The following is an 18,411-nucleotide window of genomic DNA, read 5'->3' on the forward strand; positions in this document are numbered from 1 at the left end:
CCATTTTGCAGTTCATACCATGTACAGTTGCATGTCTCAGAAGTTGCTCAGGGTGCCTGGGTGGTTGCTGCTCCAGCTGCTGCTCCTCCCCTCGCTCTTGCTGGTATGTCACACCACCTTGTCCTGCTGAGCCTTTGGTTGCTTACTTCATCTGTCCCTGCCCACTGCCTTTTGGTGTGAATCATACTGTTATTTGTGTATGGTGGGTAGGTTTTTTTATGTGTGTGTATATATATCCTGTCTCTCTTTAAGAGAATCCAAACAATTTATAGAGACAGCAGGGCTGGCGCTCATACTTGAAGCCTTGCTGTATCCATGCTGCTTTTCTAGGTGGCACTTCGTTTTTTTAAATATAATCCTTGTCAGCAGTAGTTTTTAGTGCCTGGTTTTGCAAGTTGCTTTGCTGTGTTGTCTGTAAGGAGCCAAGCAACGTTACTAAGTCCACTCTAGCTTCTCACCCAGAAGAGCTCCCTCCCGCACTACGCACGGTGGTGATAGCTGGCGTTTCTGAAGGTACTCATTGAGCCGTATGCGTTTACTTTGGAACAGGTCTGGCACTAAAAGCCTCTCTCTCCTTTCTCTTTTACCTTCTAATTCTTGAAAAATACCATTTGTATACTTCATAAGCAAATTGAATGACAAAATGTGTTATGCTGAGAAAATGGGAACTTTGAAAGGCAGAAATATGTTTCAGTATCTGCCTTACCCAGAGGCTTTCATTCAAGAGACAGATTTCCTTGGAATGTAAAAGGAAACTTTATAAACTTTGCAGTTTTACCCTTTTTACTGTAACAGCCTTCCTAATTGCTGGGCTTTAGGGGCATGCTTGCGTGTATAAATGAAAATTATTATCAGCCTTTCTATGAAATGACGTAGCTGTTTTGGGAGGAAGGATTGGTGTTCCCTGTCCTGTTGAATGTGTATGTACCTTTACATTTTAAATCCAAATGAGAGACCCAGTGGCATGATTGATGTAAGTAGCATCGTTCTGTCATGTGGAAAAAACTGTGCTTTTCTTTCTGAGAGTTATATGTGGTGTTTGCTCCCTAACTTAAATATGCACTAAGTAATGAGTCCAGAGTAAATTTATTCTAGGGCTGCTGTGTAATTATACTACACTCACGGTTTCAAAAATGAGGATGATATTTCCATTGTGTGACTTAGGTCCAAATTAATTTGGTAGTATAGATCCAGCCTTATTTAATAGTAAGAACAAGCTGTATGATACAACACAGTTGTGCAGAAGATTTGTGCATAAAGAGACTGACACCTTCAAACCCGTTCTTACAGAAGCCCAGTCGTGATACCACTGTTTAACTGGCACAGACTTGCTCTTTTGCTGGCAATCTGTGTAAGAGAAAGCAAGAATTGATCAAATAGATTACTGTAGTATCCTGAGAAATGTGAAACTCTTTAATAAGGAAGATAGCTGGAAAGGTTGGTTTCAGTTTTCACTGCGTGTGGCATACTGTCACATACTTTAATTCTCACTGAAATGAGAAATCATTGAAAAAGTAAATGTGAACAGTTGGAAGAATATGTTAGAAGGATCTGAAATTATGAACTTACCCGCATTGGGAGTTTGTTTTTTAGTGTGTTTTGTTGGGTTTTTTGGTTTTGTTTTGATTTTGTGGTGGTGTTTTTTTTCCTATCCAAGTGTTTGAATCTTCATCATCACTACAGTTCAAATGTTTGATGATGTGAAGTGTTATGATTGTGCTTTCTACTCCACATCCATGTCCTGTTCCTTCATTTTACAGGCTGGAAAGTATGCCATGGGGTAATAAAGCCAGTTTCTTGAGGTCTTGTTGCACATCTGTTGCAGGATCCTCTTTCATCCCTTATTATGCTTGTGTCTTTAAAGGCGAGAGCTACCTGGAGATGTAGAAACAGGCTCTAAAATTCCTGAGGGTGTCAAACCTCCATCCTTCCTTCCTGCCAAACAACAGCTCTGTGCTCTCCCTCACCTTCACACATCCTGGATGCCCTGAGCTGGAGCTGTGAAAGCTGGAGACAATGTGCAAGAGGCTTCAATTTTGTGTTCTCATCCCTTCCTGATTAGAAAGTGATCCCACAAAGTGCCAAGTGTTTCTTTCGGGGGAGAACGGTTCTCCAGGTGCCTTGATTTCTTCCATCTCTCCTCCTCTGAGTTGTAGCAGGTGGGATTGGATGCCTGCCTCAATGATTTTTGTTCTCATTAACTGGAGTCTTAATCTGATAGTCTAATATAAAAACATTAATGATGGGCTGTGGGAGCTGCCAAGAAGTGCCCCAGAGAGGACATGAGTGTTGAGTTACCAGTTGTGTAGCAGAAGCTGGAAGCTCCTGTCAGGAAAATCAATCAAGGGTTTGACTAGAGCTGTTGTGGTAGGTAGGTAGGATTAAAGTTGTAGTAAACTTCTTGGCCTTTCTCCGCTTCCCAGTCAGGAAAGATCTGGGAATAAAAAGATCAAACGTATGCTTTGACCAGGCAGCATTTTTCTAGCAGAAAGGAGAGGTCCCTTCCAACTGAAATAGCGTGTGCTGAGTTTGGAGAGACTTGCTTAGAGGAAACATTTGAAAATTCCAGTTTATTAGCACTGGGCCTGCTGTCCCCTTTCTGCTGTTGTACCTTGCTCTCATCCTTCAGGAACGTCCTTCAACTCCTCCCTGCTACACTGCTGTCCCACTTGCCTCTGCGGGCAAGATTTGCACATCTGTAGCTCCTCATCCCCATGGAGTAGGTGCTTGCTGCTGAGCTGAGCAGGCATCAGGAGAAAGGCTCATGCTGTGAGTTCAGCCATCCATCCAGGAGGCACAGGCGTGATTTCTGGGCCAAGCAGCACATATGGCATCTCTGCTTCTGGCAGCTCTGAGGTGATGTCCTGCAGGCTGTGCGCTGCTCAGTGTCTTCTGTCGATTAGATGGGTTTGATGTCTCTCTCATTCACAGCCAGTGGTATATCATTTTTTCCGAATTAACAGGCCCTTCAGAAAGAAAGATCTTTGGTCCTCAGCAGCCAGAGGAGTTTTGGCCAAATGCCTCTGGCTGGTTTAACATGACCTTCTCTGTGGTCCAGGGAGCCTAGTGCAGGGCTGGTGATGCAGCAGGAATAGAATGGTTCCATTATGCAAATGGAATGAATTTGGGTGAATTAGTAGGTTTTTGAGGGCATTTCCAAGAAACTATGGGTGGCACCTTTTCAAAACATGCCCGTTAATGTGGTGAGGTCAGTAGAAATAGCCTGTGCTGTCAATAAAAGCCCCCATTTTGAAGCTTCTTCCTTTCCACCCGCATCCCCTCCGGTATCATTTGTTTATAAAGGTCATGCTCAAGGACTTTACTTGGTTACTCCCAACTGAATATTTTGTTTGAGATGTGGATTTGTGCTTTGTTTGAGGGTTTTCTAGTGGAAGCAGAGAGGCAGGAGGAAAAAGGATGAAGAGATTTTCTCGGCTGTGAGTTGACATGGGTCTGTGCTCTTTTCCACTTACATTGGGGAACCTGGAGAGCTTAGGGCACCACTTGGTTTTACAAAGTTGTTTATTTTCCCCATGGTGACAGAGCTTGCTGGGGACACTGGTTGCAGTCTGAGCAAATGTAAGGTAAATTCTCTCTCAAGGAAATAATGTGCTGTGGTGCAGCATGGTCTGGAGGCAGGGCTGGTGGGGTGTGTGTAGGATAAATGGGATGCTGGAAGCAATTGCTTCTAGTGATGTAGCCCTCCTGCTTTGGTGAGGTTATGTCATGGTGTGATGGTAAAGTCGGTACAAGTTTCTTCTCTGGTAAACAGCTTTCTCTGAGCTTACTAATTTACAGATTGGGTTCTTGTCTGCATTCTCCTACTGTAGAACCATCGTGAGGGTCAGCCCTGCTATTTATAGTGTGCTGTGCTGCCAGAATAGTTATCTCCTTTTTACAGGCTTAATAAAATCAGGTGACTTTAGATTTGCTATTTGGTAACGTCTGTGAGTTTGTGAGTATAGAAGCATGGAAAAACAAATTAACAGGAAATAAAATTGCAGTCTTACTTTCCCCTACCAGGAATACAAGACGTGGAAAAGACGAATACCCTGTTGTTTGCTAGTGCTAGAGTGTACTCATTATACCTTAAGTAAAGGTTAATCCATTTCAAGCCTGGGTTAATGCTACGTTATCCTGGCACTTCAGAATGATCAGAAGGCAGGTTTTTACTCTATTAGGTCATTTCTTGAAATAACTTAATCACAGATACCAGTGTGTGGTCAGTAGTTGCTCTGTTTGATTTGCGTGTGTCAACATGCTGTTGGTTTTGCTCTCAGATGCCTGTTAATTTATCTTTTCCCACCTATCAAGGGAGAGAAAGAGTGCGGTATTGTACAACAGACTTGATAGGGAGAGCAGTGCTAAGTTCTGCCAACTTTTGGAGCAGTGTCCAGTGTGGGGTATGTCTTTGTGTGAAGAATAGAACCCCTTAATTTTTAGTAAAGACTGTTAAGATTGACAGCTCTCATATTCCTATAGTAGAAAACTGAAGAGGATAAAAGACTCATTAAAAAATAGAAATATTGACATCATCTTAAAGCAGCTGTATTGTAATTAAAACCTCTTTGTATATGTAGAGAAAGATACATTTTTGTTCTCAGAATTCTGGCGTCTTGTGCATTGCAAAATACACAGCTAAAATAATACCTACATAATGTTATAAAAAGCCTTTATTTGTGACACAGCAGCTGTGTTTCTGGCAACAAATATCTTATTGTTGCAACAAATCCAATTACAAATCCACAAGATAAAATACCATCCTCCCGGAGGGCAGCAGACAAATCTGAAACAAAAAATCCAGAGCAGGGTTAAGCAATCTTCCTGTCCTGATGTGGACGTGCAGATTTCCTTCTGTATGAAACTTTTAATCGGTTCACCTTAAGAAGTATTAGGATCTGCTGGAAGATCATAATTTGGGATTTGTCTTCCTCAAAATCCCCTGGTGATATAGAAGGTTACGTAAATAATCAAAGGGACTGCATGTACTTCTGTGTCATTTTCCAAAAACAACCCCTAAACAACCTGAACAAATGAGCATGGGGCTGAGATGCTGCTGTTCATGGCTCCCCTCTGTGAGGCTCTACTAAAGCGCCTCCAGGTAGGGCATGAGTCCTTGCGCAAACTGTGATTTTTTTTTTTTATTATTATTATTTTTATTTTTTGGTTGGTTGGTGGGTTCAGTTGGGTTGGGTTTTTATCTCCCCTGTCTTCCCTAGACCAGCTGCAAGGGACTCAGGACTGTCCTAAGATGGCTTTTCCCAGCATCAAAAGTGGTGTTCTAGTACATCTAAGTTCTTTGGGTTGAAGATGAAAGCTATCAAAGAGAGTAACCTTCCTTTCCTCTTCCAAGTTTTCAACTGCTCAGTGACCACGTGCCCTGACCTCTAAGTACTTCACCTACAAGGGTAACGTTATTTACAGCAGTGTAAGACTACTCCCCTTGCAAATTTTAGAATCCAGACACAGGGAGCTCTGTAATGAACAGCCACTCCAGAAAATGCTCATTTCATTCATCAGTGGCATGGCACAGAGATGGTTGCAAAGGAAACAAACAGAAAGACTGGTTGCCTAATGGTCTTGTGGTGGGGAAGGGTTTTCTATTTTTGGTGGTTGGTTGCTGCTTTAAAAAAACCCAACTAAACAAAAACCCAGAAACAGCAGTTTTCCAATTAAGATATAGCAATTCCATTTTTCATTTTCATGTGATAATTTCTAGAAATACCCCACAGCTGTCCACATGTAATTTTGTTGAGCAGCTTTAAAATCTGAAAATACTTGATGGCTATCTTCCAGCCGTGAGTGAAATAGCTTCTCCTCTGAATGGGATTAGGGTTTTTGCCCGTTTAGTTTTTCATTTTAACCTGTCCTTTTGGTACCATCTAAGATTTCTGCAGTCCGAAATTGTCGTAGAGTTGTGACGTGTCCAGCTGTGGGAGCTGTCTGGTCCTTCTCTTACTTCCCCCTTTTCCTTTCCATGTTTTGCTGCCTCTTCCCTCCCCCGGGCTGGGCTCAGGTCCGCCAGAGGTATGTTTTCCTCATTCGTGGACGAGCGTGCTGAGTGAGCTGCCTGTAGCCTGCATCATTCTTTGCTATTATTCACCCTTTGTTTTGCCAACATGTCGTTATTTTTTTTAGAGAGTGGGTAGTAAGTCCTCCTGCTATCTTGGGATAATTTTATAGTACAGGTTTTTTTAATGGAGTTTCTTATATCATGTATCCACAGTACCTTTCCTGTGAATTCTGTAGTGTCTAAGAATTTGAGATGGGGAGTGGGAAAGAGGAGTATTTTTTTTTAAATAGATATTTTTTTTCAAGTGAGTAACCATTTGACATGCTGTTTCAGTACATGTTACCATGGCGATGACTGCAGGGACTACAACATCCTTTCCCATGAGTAACCACACCCGGGAGAGAGTGACGGTTGCCAAACTTACACTGGAGAACTTCTACAGCAACCTAATCATACAGCATGAAGAGAGAGAAACCAGGTACTGGCTCTGCCTCCTCTCACCCCTCTTGAGCTCTTTGTTGGCTTTTGGCAGTGTGTGTTTAAGGGCACTTTGATCCACATGCACAGAGCATTCTGGTTGTAAGGAGCTAATCCCCAAAGGGCGCAGGCTACCTTTCAGCTGCTGGCTCTGCTGTGAGGCCTGGGAACATCCCCTGCTACTGCACCAAGCAGTCACTGAGAAACTGAGGACCTCCACTTCTGATGTTCTTGTACAATTTACCTCCTCATCAGGTTATTTCTACTTTGCAGAAACCACTCTGTGCAGGGTCTTACTGTACAGCATGTGTGGGGTTGGTGACCTCAGGTTCCTCCACGTGTGCCTGAGGGAATAAACTACAGAGGTAGATGCAGCAGAGCTGCTGATGGGTGGTAACTTGGTGTTGTGTAAGGCACTGGCTTGTGGTGTCTATTTGTGCTCTGCAGAATGGAGCTCATGCCAAGACTCAAACCCTGCAGAAGGGGGTGTATAGGAGGTAGGGAACTCAATGGAGAGGTGTTTGACAGGATATGGGGTAAGAAAAGGAGGCAGAAAGCTGGGGGTGGCCTGGAGTGGAAATAAGGGGCAGCAAAGAGCATAGGGTTGGTGATGGGTGGTTTGAGAGGCTCCTGGGTGGACAGGAAGAATTTTGGGGATAATGTAATACCCACCCTTAAATTCTTCTTGGGTGGTTTTGAGTGGTAGTCCTTGCATAGGAGTATGCATTGGTCATCTCCACTTCAACTTCACTCATCAGTGCCCAATTCTGCTTGCAAAGTGGTGAAGTGCTACTTGAATTGTCAACGCACCAAGCATTTGATTATAATGAATGTTGTGTTTCAGATTGTCATCAGCATGTGAAATTGTCATTCCCCTGGTAATATGTTTTTAATTGAGGAGTTTTCAGCCAAGCAGCGAGGTTTCTCTCTTCGTCATATTTAGTCATTATCCCGTGTAATTGAGTTGCTTCTAGTTAGGAGAATAGACTGTCTGCTTTAATTTAGGGGATCCTGCTGTACTTCCCAAAGTGCAGAAAGACACCCACAGCTTGGCACCCAGCCTTCAAACTCCTGGCCCACTGCTAGTGGGTAGCTGGCTTTCTAAAAGCTGCACCCTGATGGTCATAAAGAAGCATCCCATGGGTGGAAAAAGAAGGGCCCAGTAGACACATTGCCACATGCTGAGCCCCCGCCATCTGTGGGGTACTTCCAGGCTTCAGTCCCTGCTCAGACCCTCCCAGCCTGGCACGGCACCAGCTGGAGGAGTCCTGGGACAGTGAGCCCTGGCCTAGGTAGGACACTGGGAGGAAATGATGATGGGTCTAGGGTGGGTAGAGTTAGTTGGCATGAGAGCAAGGGGAGCAGGACCAGGAGTGTGACCAGGGAGAGAGAGGTCAACAAGGCTGGGGCTGGCGGTGAAAGCTGGAGCTGGCTGAAGGTAGAGCTGGGATAGAAATGGTGGAAAAAAACATGTTTATTCTGATTTGTAATCCTAATTGATAAAAACAGCCTTACTTCAACAAGATTAGATGAAGAAATATAAGCCACGAGAGTGGTTATACCTTTGGACATTTAATGCCTAATTCTGCAAATACATAAGTATGGTCTTACATTTGCGTATGCATTTTCAACAGCTTTGGTCACAAATGAGTGAATGGGTGGAGTGTGCAGTTACGTCTTCAGATTTCCATTTAAGGCATATTCTTTGGTATATGGAATATATGATTAATAAATAAAAGCAATCTCCTGTTTCTCCCCTTCACAGGCAGAAGAAGCTAGAAGTGGCTATGGAAGAGGAAGGCCTCGCAGATGAGGAGGTAAATACTGCTTAAGTAACCTTTGAAGGGGTTGTTTTGCTTTTGTTCCACTACTTCAAATTGGCATTTGAGGAGCTTACAGAAACATTAGCTAGCATGACATTAAGTTTTACTTTGTAAATGAACATTGCCAATGTAAATAACTTATTAGGGAAGCTGTGAGTATGCTTGAATGATACTTGTAATAGCTAAGGCTTTTCAAGCCACCCTTAGTCCTTATGACACATATGGCTGCAGCAGGTATATGACATGCTTTTCAAAGATTAAAGTAGTTTGCCATTATGTTTGGCAGGAAAAAAATGTGAAATGCTTTTAGATGTGGGTAGAAAGCAAAATGCTGAACCATTTTTTCTTGATTTAAACAACAAATTGGGCACACGTTTTCTCCATTCGGATACAGATGAAAAGGGATCTCTGTCCGGTTGGCATCTCTCAGAACTTTGCTCAGTAAATTGCCTGTCTGAGGTCTGTCACACCATGGCTGCCTGTACTGCCTTCAGGATAGGCAGGGAAGTAGGAGCAGCGCTTGGTAACTTCTGAGAAGAGGGAGAAGTGAGTGTGGGTGCCTAATGCCATCTTGTGGTTTTAAATGACGCTGTCATGCTACTACAAAACCTGGCAGGTGCCTGAGCGATGGCACTCGTTAGCAGTGTCTGAGATCTTCTCAGCATCTTTGGGAGCATAGGTCGGCACGTGCCTTCTCTCAGGGTGAATCCCGTTGACATTTTTATAGAACAAAAGACATGACAGGATTTGGACAGATTTTTCTTCCAAATAAGAGTGTTTGCCTGCCATACACTATTTATAGCAAAATCCATTTGGTTTAAGGTGGGTCTCTGCTGCTGCCTGTGAGTCTCCTTGTCATCACGCTTTTCAGTGGGATGCAATTTTCAATTTTTATTGATCCTTCACCCTACCCAAAAACTGCCTCAGCTAGTGACTTTGTCCTTAGGACTGACGTACTTTGTTGGAACCAGTATGATTTTTTTTTTCCTTTTCATTTTTTTAATAACTATTTATTTAAGTAATAAAAAAACCCCAACACCAACATCCCCTGCCCAAGTGAAACTGGGCCTGAGGCCTCTATATAAAAGACTGTGCTCATGGATCATACTTTGAGATATTCAGAAAGACTTCTTCTACATTTTCTCTGTAATCCTAATGGGAGAGAGAATGCTTCACAGGAAGGTAGATTGTATATCTTGATTTCCTACTGTCCAATAACGCAGAAATGTATGCGTATGTGTCTCCTTAGAAAAAATTGCGCAGGTCACAACATGCTCGCAAAGAAACAGAGTTTCTGCGACTGAAGAGGACTAGACTTGGCTTGGATGACTTTGAATCTTTGAAAGTTATAGGAAGAGGAGCATTTGGGGAGGTTTGTGACATTCTTGCTTGAATAGGATATTAAAATTGGATTTAATATTAAAATGAAACATTTTAAGTATGGAATAAAAAGTTCCAGTTGGGGAATATTATTGCAGAAGAATAGCTATTTGAGTAATTGTGCAAGTATGGTAAGTCCAGTAATGAATTATGTGCCTTGATTTCTCAAGGCCTCTGGGAAGGCCCTTAGTTTCCCACAGCTTCCCAAACTGTTGTTGTCCATTTGGCCCTCTGAAATGATGGATTTGCAGTTGCAGAGCTCCTCTCTGTAAATGTCCTGCCTGCCTGGTGTCACATCACAGTTGTATCTGCTCCTGAATTTTAGTGTACACAATCTCACGGCTACCTGGAATTTAGTTAGTGGCTGCTAACTTTTCTAAAAAAATAACTACTTCAAACTTCATCACTAGTACTAGTGTTGTACATTGTGTAGAAACATTTCTGTTTTCCGTGTGTTTTTGAACGTTTAACAAAGGAACTGTTCCATGCCCAGTAGAGCCTTCCAGTAGATTCCATGCTGGGGTCTAGTTTCTGAGGTAGAGAATTGTTTGGGTTATATTTCTCATTATAGGTACGCCTTGTTCAGAAGAAGGATACTGGTCACATTTATGCAATGAAGATACTAAGAAAAGCAGATATGCTGGAGAAAGAGCAGGTTTGTGTTGGATAAGTCCCCTAGATTTCAAGTTTATACTGTCTAGAAAATTCCCACAGTTCTTTGTGGCAGATACTGTTTGGCCATTTTTTCCACTTCGAAAGCCCTAATGATGATATAGCAGCCCAAAGCATTTATGGAGTTGCTACCGTAGTACAAAAGAATAAGCAGAAGTTAGGAAAGAAGGTCATGTAATAGCATTTTGAAAAATGTTTTATTTGGAATAGTGACAAGTATTTTTTTTTCTCCCTTCCTTTATCAATGCAGACCTTATGGTACTTAATCTGTAAAACTGCATTTCAAGGAGATGCTTCTTGCAAAGTGATACTGTGCCATAGTGAAAACTGAGATTATTTGATGTTTTCTTTTGGTGGTTAGATACTGACAGATGTCACATTGTTCATTGGCTTTGTTTTCCTTTATTTTGCTTTTTAATCAGCTCTTGTCTTGTTCTGCTTTACTTTGTTTTTATTAGTTTGGTTTGGGGTTTGCTTTCACTTTTTAGTTAGTAATTCACTGCAAATTCCCCGTAAGACACAGCAAGTACTGTAGCACCACAAAGCAAAGAAATCAAGTATGAATGTCTCAAGGGAAAGGGCAGATGAAAGAAGACTTCTTACCAGTGCAAACCTTACCCATCATTTGATCTTATATTACATTTCTTTGCATTGGTACTCATACTTTTTTTTTTTTTTTCCCCCTGGCACAGACTTTTTGTCTTCTCAAGCCCATGCCCTGAATATAGGGAACCAGAGGAGCAGCATGTGCTGCACAGCAGCCAGGATGTGTGTGGCCCTCTGAAGCCTTGCCCCCATTTCAGAACCTGATGTGGCAAGGAGGCTTAGCTCACACTCTCCATTTAGTTCGGGACAGTAATCTTCCTTGGAGAGTGTTTATCTGCTGTAATTTTCATTGCCTGGTTTGTTCAATGGAAAGCAACACAGGGCACAAATACAAGAAAATTGAGATTTTTTTTTTTTTTTCAAGCCTGATAGCACTGGGAGATAACCTGGCTGTTCTTTAAGCAAGGTTTTAACATTGTGTTTTATAGCTACATTGAGGAGCAGAGGGTAGAAAGAAATAACAATAGACAGAGCTAGATAAATCAAAGCTGGAGTGCCTACTGCAGAGAGAGAACCCATGGCCCTGTGAAAAGAACATACACATGTGAAGATGTTCCTGGCCAGTAGAATTGGTGAAGAGATGCAGAAGACTGCTGTTAATTGGTAATAGCCCTCAAAGCTGGAATAGTGTACATATTTTCTCTCCAGAAGTTGCCTTCTAGTGTATGAATAATGAAACTCTTAGAGCTGTCAAGAAATATTTTTTCCATGCATATGTCTTTCATTTTTCTTCAGGATGAGGGTACGTTCTAGTGAAACATACACCCCTCCTCCAATCTCTATTATTCTTATTTTCCAGTGAATTCATGGGGTAGCAGCTCTCTGTATATTTTTCAAAGCCTCAGCTGGGACTGCAGTATCCTGGGCAAGGTCAGACATTCCCAAACTCACTTGCCCAGGACCAACATCAGCAGCAGCCATGGCTGTATTAGTTCTGGGTCAGCTTCATGCACATCATTTGGAGGAATGGCTCCATCTTCTCCCTGCACCCCCCACCCTTAAATAACCCAAGACCCTTACCATTTTTGCACTGCTTTAATACTGGCCGCTGAGCTCATTGCTACCTGCCATCATCTCTAAGGCCTGAAATGCATCCCAGTCCTTTTCCCACTTGGCCAAGGCACTTACCGTGCAGTTCAAGTAAGGTATGCCCTGTATGTGCATACATACGTGTACCATCTGGAAGGGGTTCACGCACCATCGGTGGCGTGCACAATGTGGCTTTGGGAACCAGACAGCAGTTCCCTGTAAGTCAGGCATTTCTTCTTCACAGCAATGAAGGAATTGGGTTTTGCAGGAAGAAATTAGTTTAGACAGTGTCACTTTTGCTAGAGAAGATTCCCCAGGCTTATCTTGCCAAGTTTAAACTGTGAGTTTTAACTCAGTTTAAACTATCTATATAGAAGTGGTTATTAGCTTTCTGTTTCTTTGTATACTTATATGAGAAATCTAGTAACTTCTGACAGTAATCATAATGCATCTACCATTTTACCTCTTGGTTCTTGCATTCTTTAAGACCAGCTCTGGCCTTTTCCAATGTTTTTGTCAGTATTTGCACACTGAATGGCATGTTAAATTTTTGTCTCAGCTTGCAGTAGGGACACTACCATATAAAGCTCTGTGATGGTCAGCTTTATAATTTTTTTGGATGTTCCTATTTCATGTTAGGGTGTAGTAAAGAAGGGAATTGCACTTTTCCACCAGCTTTATGAGTTCTTTCCAACAAAAAAACCAAACCCTGCTTAGCAGTCTGTGCTTTGTGTTTCTAGAGATTGCTTCAGCAGAGTTGTGTGAATGGTTATTTTCAACATTAAGTTGATTTCTGGTGGGTATTTTCTGAGGACTTTGTAGGATCTAGTTAAAAATTATGAAAAATATGAATATGAAAAGAGCATGAAAAATAGCCTTGTTAGTAAAGATCGTTAAAATAGATCGTAGGACTAGGAATATAATGTGGTGTTTGTTGCTGAAATACTTAAATTGTCCTTTAATAACGGTAATTCTAAAAAAAATCTAGGTGGCCCATATCCGAGCAGAAAGAGATATTTTGGTTGAAGCAGATGGAGCCTGGGTAGTGAAAATGTTTTACAGCTTTCAGGATAAAAGAAACCTTTACCTGATCATGGAGTTCTTACCTGGAGGTAAGCTGTATGCTGTGGTGTCAGGTGATAAAAGTACCTCTTCCTTAGTTTTTGTTGTCAGCTTCATAAAATCTTAGAAACAAGGATGCTGTGTGATTTGTGATAATAAACAATTTAATGCTGTTGAAAAGATGTCACAGTAATGTAACCATTCCTGATTTTTAGGGGAAGAGAAAGGTTATGAAGGGGTGTTAAAATAGACTTGGATTAAATAATTACTGTAATCCAATGTTCTGCTTTATACTGCTGAAGCTATTAACAGTAAAATCAAAATAAAACCTCTTGTTTAAACAGTTTATTTGTGCAATTCATGTATTATGTGTTACAATTCACTATTATCTTCTTGGGCTGTCCAATTAAAATTCCTATTTAGAATTTTCAACAGTTTTACATCCAGTTTACTGAAAAAGTATGTTGGGTTTGTAGGTCCTTACAGTAATAGTTCTATAATTAGTAGCTATAAGGCCAGTTACAAGGTTAAATTTGGATTCTACTGGGGTTTCATGTAGAATTAGTCTTGTGATTAAAATGTTCTGATTTCTAAGCTGTGTTTTCTTCTCTTTGATTAGGTGACATGATGACCTTACTAATGAAGAAAGATACCTTATCAGAAGAGGAGACACAGTTTTACATTTCTGAAACTGTGTTGGCCATAGATGCTATTCACCAACTGGGATTCATCCACAGAGATATTAAACCAGATAACCTTCTGCTGGATGCTAAGGCATGTCATGTGCATGTAAATTGCCTATGCTTTAAATATCTGTCTGCAGATGATGCCATTAGAGTGGTGCTAATTGGTGGGAACCAGTAGTGCCACACCAGTGATTTAAACTAGCTGGAGTAAAGACAGAAAGTGGTGTTAACTATCTTTTCCTTGTACCAATATACTTAAAGCAAAACTGCCCTTGTTTTTTGTTGGAAAAGCTTTTAACCCTTTTAAGTCAAGCCTGACCCACTTAGGGTATCCAAATGCTCATATTCATGCATATTAAAAACTGATACACTCAGTTACTTCAAGACAAATGAAAGCACAAAACATTCGAGCAATGCTAAATAATCAGTTCAGTTCCTACAGTTATCTCATTTGTGTTACTGTCCAGTCACCAGCAGAAACACTCTGTCTGTTAGACTGACTACAGTGAGTCTCACACTCAGTAAGTATTGTACACAAGTCTGTGGACTATCTGGTATTGATGGCTGGAAACCTGGTTAAAGTGAGGTTACCATCAAAACAAAGGAATGTTATCCTGGAGGCTTACTCAGTCTCAGTGGTATCCAGTTCAAAACAAAACCAGGCAAACTAGCTGCCCTCAGCTTTTGCAGAATTGTAGACCATTCCCAGGGGCAATAACCTGTTTGAGAGAAAACACGCTCCCGCAGTACACGGTTCAGACATTATTTGCCTACTTGCCCTGGATTAGGTAGTCCTGTGCAAGTCCATCATGGCCTGAGGAGGCACGTGCAGTATTAAAACTTCCCTTTTCAAGCACTACCTTTCTAAATTACATTTTCATCTTCTGATTTTTATTTTTTTTTAGGGTCATGTAAAACTCTCCGATTTTGGGCTATGCACAGGTTTAAAGAAAGCTCACAGAACTGAGTTCTACAGGAACCTTACACACAACCCACCAAGTGACTTCTGTAAGTATAAGGTGTCCTAGTTAAACAATTCTACAGTTCTGAACTGCAGCTATGCCACATCGTAATTTAGTTCTGCTGGGATAAGCAAGATTGGTCAGGCTGATTGCATGTAATTGGAAAACTGGAAATGCATGTTCCCTGGGACATGGAAGCTTTTCACAGGAAAGAAATTATGATTTCTGCAATGTTAATGTATTTTTGCACATTCATACACATATAAAAATCCACATAATGTAATGTATCTATGTTTTAATGTACTTTAATGTACTTTTCATAACAATGTTAGTGAAGTTAAAGAAATGCTCTTTCAGAAGGAACATGGGTTTCATGTGCCAACTGAAGTCAGGGGCAATCTCATGAACCTTTTTGTAAAAGTAAAGTTGTTGATCAACATGCCTTAGTGACACACCACGTTTGTCTTACTCCACAAATGTAAAACTTCTCTGCAGTTCTTCTTGGATTCTTCATTTGTTGCTTGAAAAAACATCACCCGTATCTGAATATATGTTGCCGGCTGCAACAACAAGTGCTGCTGATCTCAAATCGATCTGTAAAACTTATATCAAGTTTTAATTTAAAATTGCAGATTATGTGTCCTACTTACATGAGTTTCAGCTGCAAATTGGACAGTAGTTACTCATTACTGTTTTTTTTCCCCTCTCCAGTTGTAATTGTTTCTAGACTAAAGCATTCTAAGGATATAAAATAGTTATTCTTTGAAAACAGAATGCTGTCAACCTTTTCCTTTAATTCTTAAAAATGTATTTATTATCTAATAACTATTTTGTAAATTAGCATTTCAGAATATGAACTCAAAGAGAAAAGCAGAAACGTGGAAGAAGAACAGGCGACAGCTGGTAAGTTAATAAAACTATAATTTTTTTTTGCTTTTAAACTATTTGCAAGAAAAGTTAAATATAAGCATGGCATTAATGCTGCTGTTTTAAAAAACTGGAAGACCATCATTCTTTACAGATGTCGCTCTCTTCAAGCTCCCCAAACTGCACATAACTCAAAAGCAGGTGGTCTAGTGACTCCAGTTGTGGAATAGCTCAGAGACCAGGGTTGCTTTGTCTGGTCTGTTTCCAGAGCTGTGACTATCAAGACCCTGCTCTTCTCTGTGCCTTCTTGTGTTTGTCTCTAGACTGATCTGGTATTGGCACCCTGTGTGAACTCCTGGGTTTAACTCCTGCGGTTCAGTGGCACAAGAAGATGCATAGCTGTGTAGTTCTTTTTCAGAGAACTGTGGGCAAAACTTCTGTGCCCTTTTGGTGAACAGGAATATGATGGAAAGGCAGTGGAGGGTGTTGGGACTGGAGTGCTGCAGCTTGGGTTTGCAATGAAGAATAATCAAGTAATAAAGGGAGCTCTGGCATTAACTCAAGGCGAAGTATCTGGTCATTCATGAGTTTTCAGAATTTCAGCCCTGCTCTTGATCTTTACCAAACAGCAGTTGCAAACCCCTCAGTTTTCAAATTTTGAACTTTTTGTTTTACACGCCCTGTTTAAGAAGTGATATGCTGCAGTATTCCCAAAAAGCTTTTGGGTGGGTTTTTTTCTTTCCTTGTGAGATATAATGAGATTACATTGCAGTCATGGTGCCTCATAGGTGCTGTATTTCACACCCTTACTACTTCTGCTTGGAGTCAAATCCCTGAAAAGTCTACATCTCCAGGTCCATAAAGACTGACGTAGCAGAACTGTGTGGTGAAGCTAGGTGAATCAATAAACAGTCCAACAGAGAATAAGAGGCCAAAATGAGAAGGAGCCATATTCTTGGTTTTCTATTGGCTTAAAACTAAATGTCTTGGCCTCGTTCAATCAAGTGAAGTGTTTTGTTTCTGATCAGACAAACACAGGTGAAATATTTTATTTTTTTTTCCTAGCCAAACTGGTCTTGGTGGACTTTTGTGAGTGTTTTTGTTGGTTTTCGGTCATCCCCTCCGGCCCTGCAAATTTTCCATCAGTAAAGAGAAATAGCTCAAGATTTAGTTATTAGCCACAACCATCTGGGCTGCATGTTGTAAAAGTTAAAAGCATGGAGCTTGGGTCCAGTAAGAGCTCAAATTAATTAAGAGCACAAATCAAGGGATCACCACTGGTTATCCCTTTTTAAAAAACCAAACCAACAACAAAACAAACCTAAACCAAAACTAAACCAGCAGATCTTGCATATCTTAGTAATGCGGCTACCTGAAACTTTAGCTAAGATGACCTTCTGATATTGCAGTGGGAATAATCTATGATTTCATTACATTTAGGGAGGGTGATTTCCATTTACTTTCAAGGTTCTCTGTGCTTACCCATGTAGAATAATAATGTTCTTGGGATTTTAGATATTGTGAATTTTCAAATTAAGCGTTCTTAAATAACAAGGTACCCTATATGTGAATCCCCAGGAAAAGGTTTTCCAAAGTGTAAAATCATACTATTTTTAAAGAGTTTATTCTTTTTTTCCAGGCATATTCTACTGTTGGAACCCCAGACTATATTGCACCAGAAGTATTTATGCAGACCGGGTACAACAAACTGTGTGACTGGTGGTCTTTGGGAGTGATTATGTATGAAATGCTAATAGGTATGTTAAAGACCCTGACTTAAGAATCACTTCAAAGGTAACAGGGTCCATTAGTTCACTGAGTCTGATTCCCTGCCTAGTGGAGGTACCAGAATTTCATTCAGTTCCACCTGAAGTAAGCTGTAAATTCAGCTTCCAGAAAGCTTTGAAATGTTCCACCTTTCCAAGAAGACAGCAAGAGATGATGCCTCAGTTAGTTGTTTCAGTGAATAATTGTTCACTATTAAATGTTTTTGAGGGTCAGTCTTATTACCTGGAAGTAACGGAATACCATTTAATGTTACATTACAAAAGAAAACTTTTGGCTAGTACTCCTTGTTAGATTTGGGTGCCATGCTGGCAAAAGCAGAGGCCCAGGTCACATTCCTTTTCTGGGAAAAGCTTGTTGATTTTTCTGTTTGTTTGTGCAGGGTATCCACCTTTCTGCTCAGAAACACCACAAGAAACTTATAGGAAAGTTATGAACTGGAAAGAAACATTGGTATTTCCTCCAGAGGTGCCCATTTCAGAGAAAGCAAAGGATTTAATTCTAAGGTCAGTAACAAAAGCTCACTTCTGGCCACTCACCCAGACAGTCTTATCTTCCATTAGGTTAATTTTGTTCCACATGAAAGAAGTTTTAGATTGGAGGGAAGGTTGTTTTCTTCTGTGCCACAACCCTTCATGGATTTTTTTTTTAAGAAAAAAAAAAAAGTCTTTTTCCCTTTGCCATTTGTTTAACGTGAAGGAATAAGCTGTAATGATCTTGATTTGTACCACAGTGTTAGGAGAAACAGAGCAGACTGGGAAAAAAAGAAGGAAAAAATTATTAACACACAATTTGCCTCTTCTCAGAGGGAACTAGAAAATAACTGCTCGCCAGCATTTAATGCACTGAACAGAAATCTTTGGATGTTTTGGATTTACTCACTTTTTTCCAAAATGGTAGGTTTTAGTCCATTCAGTTTGCACTGAAGTTTTTGTGAGGGGTTTAGGGATCAAGATCAGGCAGAAATGCTCTCTTGACCTGGGAGGTTTGGGGGAGGATGTGGTTTTCAGCTTTGACACACCCCCCCCCCAAAAAAAAAAATTACAAGC

The 18,411-nt window shown here is 40.8% G+C and overlaps 1 protein-coding gene across 1 annotated transcript in view; it reads left to right on the forward strand.

Moving 5' to 3' along the window:
* STK38L (serine/threonine kinase 38 like) overlaps window positions 1–18,411 on the forward strand; it is a 50,671-nt gene that overhangs the window by 22,740 nt on the left and 9,520 nt on the right. Inside the window, exons 2-11 of the mRNA XM_056340483.1 lie at window positions 6,347–6,491; window positions 8,256–8,307; window positions 9,563–9,685; window positions 10,265–10,348; window positions 12,989–13,112; window positions 13,682–13,836; window positions 14,654–14,756; window positions 15,552–15,613; window positions 17,217–17,334; window positions 17,745–17,868. Coding sequence (XP_056196458.1) covers window positions 6,358–6,491; window positions 8,256–8,307; window positions 9,563–9,685; window positions 10,265–10,348; window positions 12,989–13,112; window positions 13,682–13,836; window positions 14,654–14,756; window positions 15,552–15,613; window positions 17,217–17,334; window positions 17,745–17,868 — 1,079 coding nt within the window. The 5' untranslated portion in view covers window positions 6,347–6,357. The remainder of the gene's footprint in view (window positions 1–6,346; window positions 6,492–8,255; window positions 8,308–9,562; window positions 9,686–10,264; window positions 10,349–12,988; window positions 13,113–13,681; window positions 13,837–14,653; window positions 14,757–15,551; window positions 15,614–17,216; window positions 17,335–17,744; window positions 17,869–18,411) is intronic.

Source organism: Falco biarmicus, chromosome 5 (genome assembly GCF_023638135.1).
Source record: "Falco biarmicus isolate bFalBia1 chromosome 5, bFalBia1.pri, whole genome shotgun sequence".
Classification (NCBI taxonomy): Eukaryota; Metazoa; Chordata; class Aves; order Falconiformes; family Falconidae; genus Falco; species Falco biarmicus.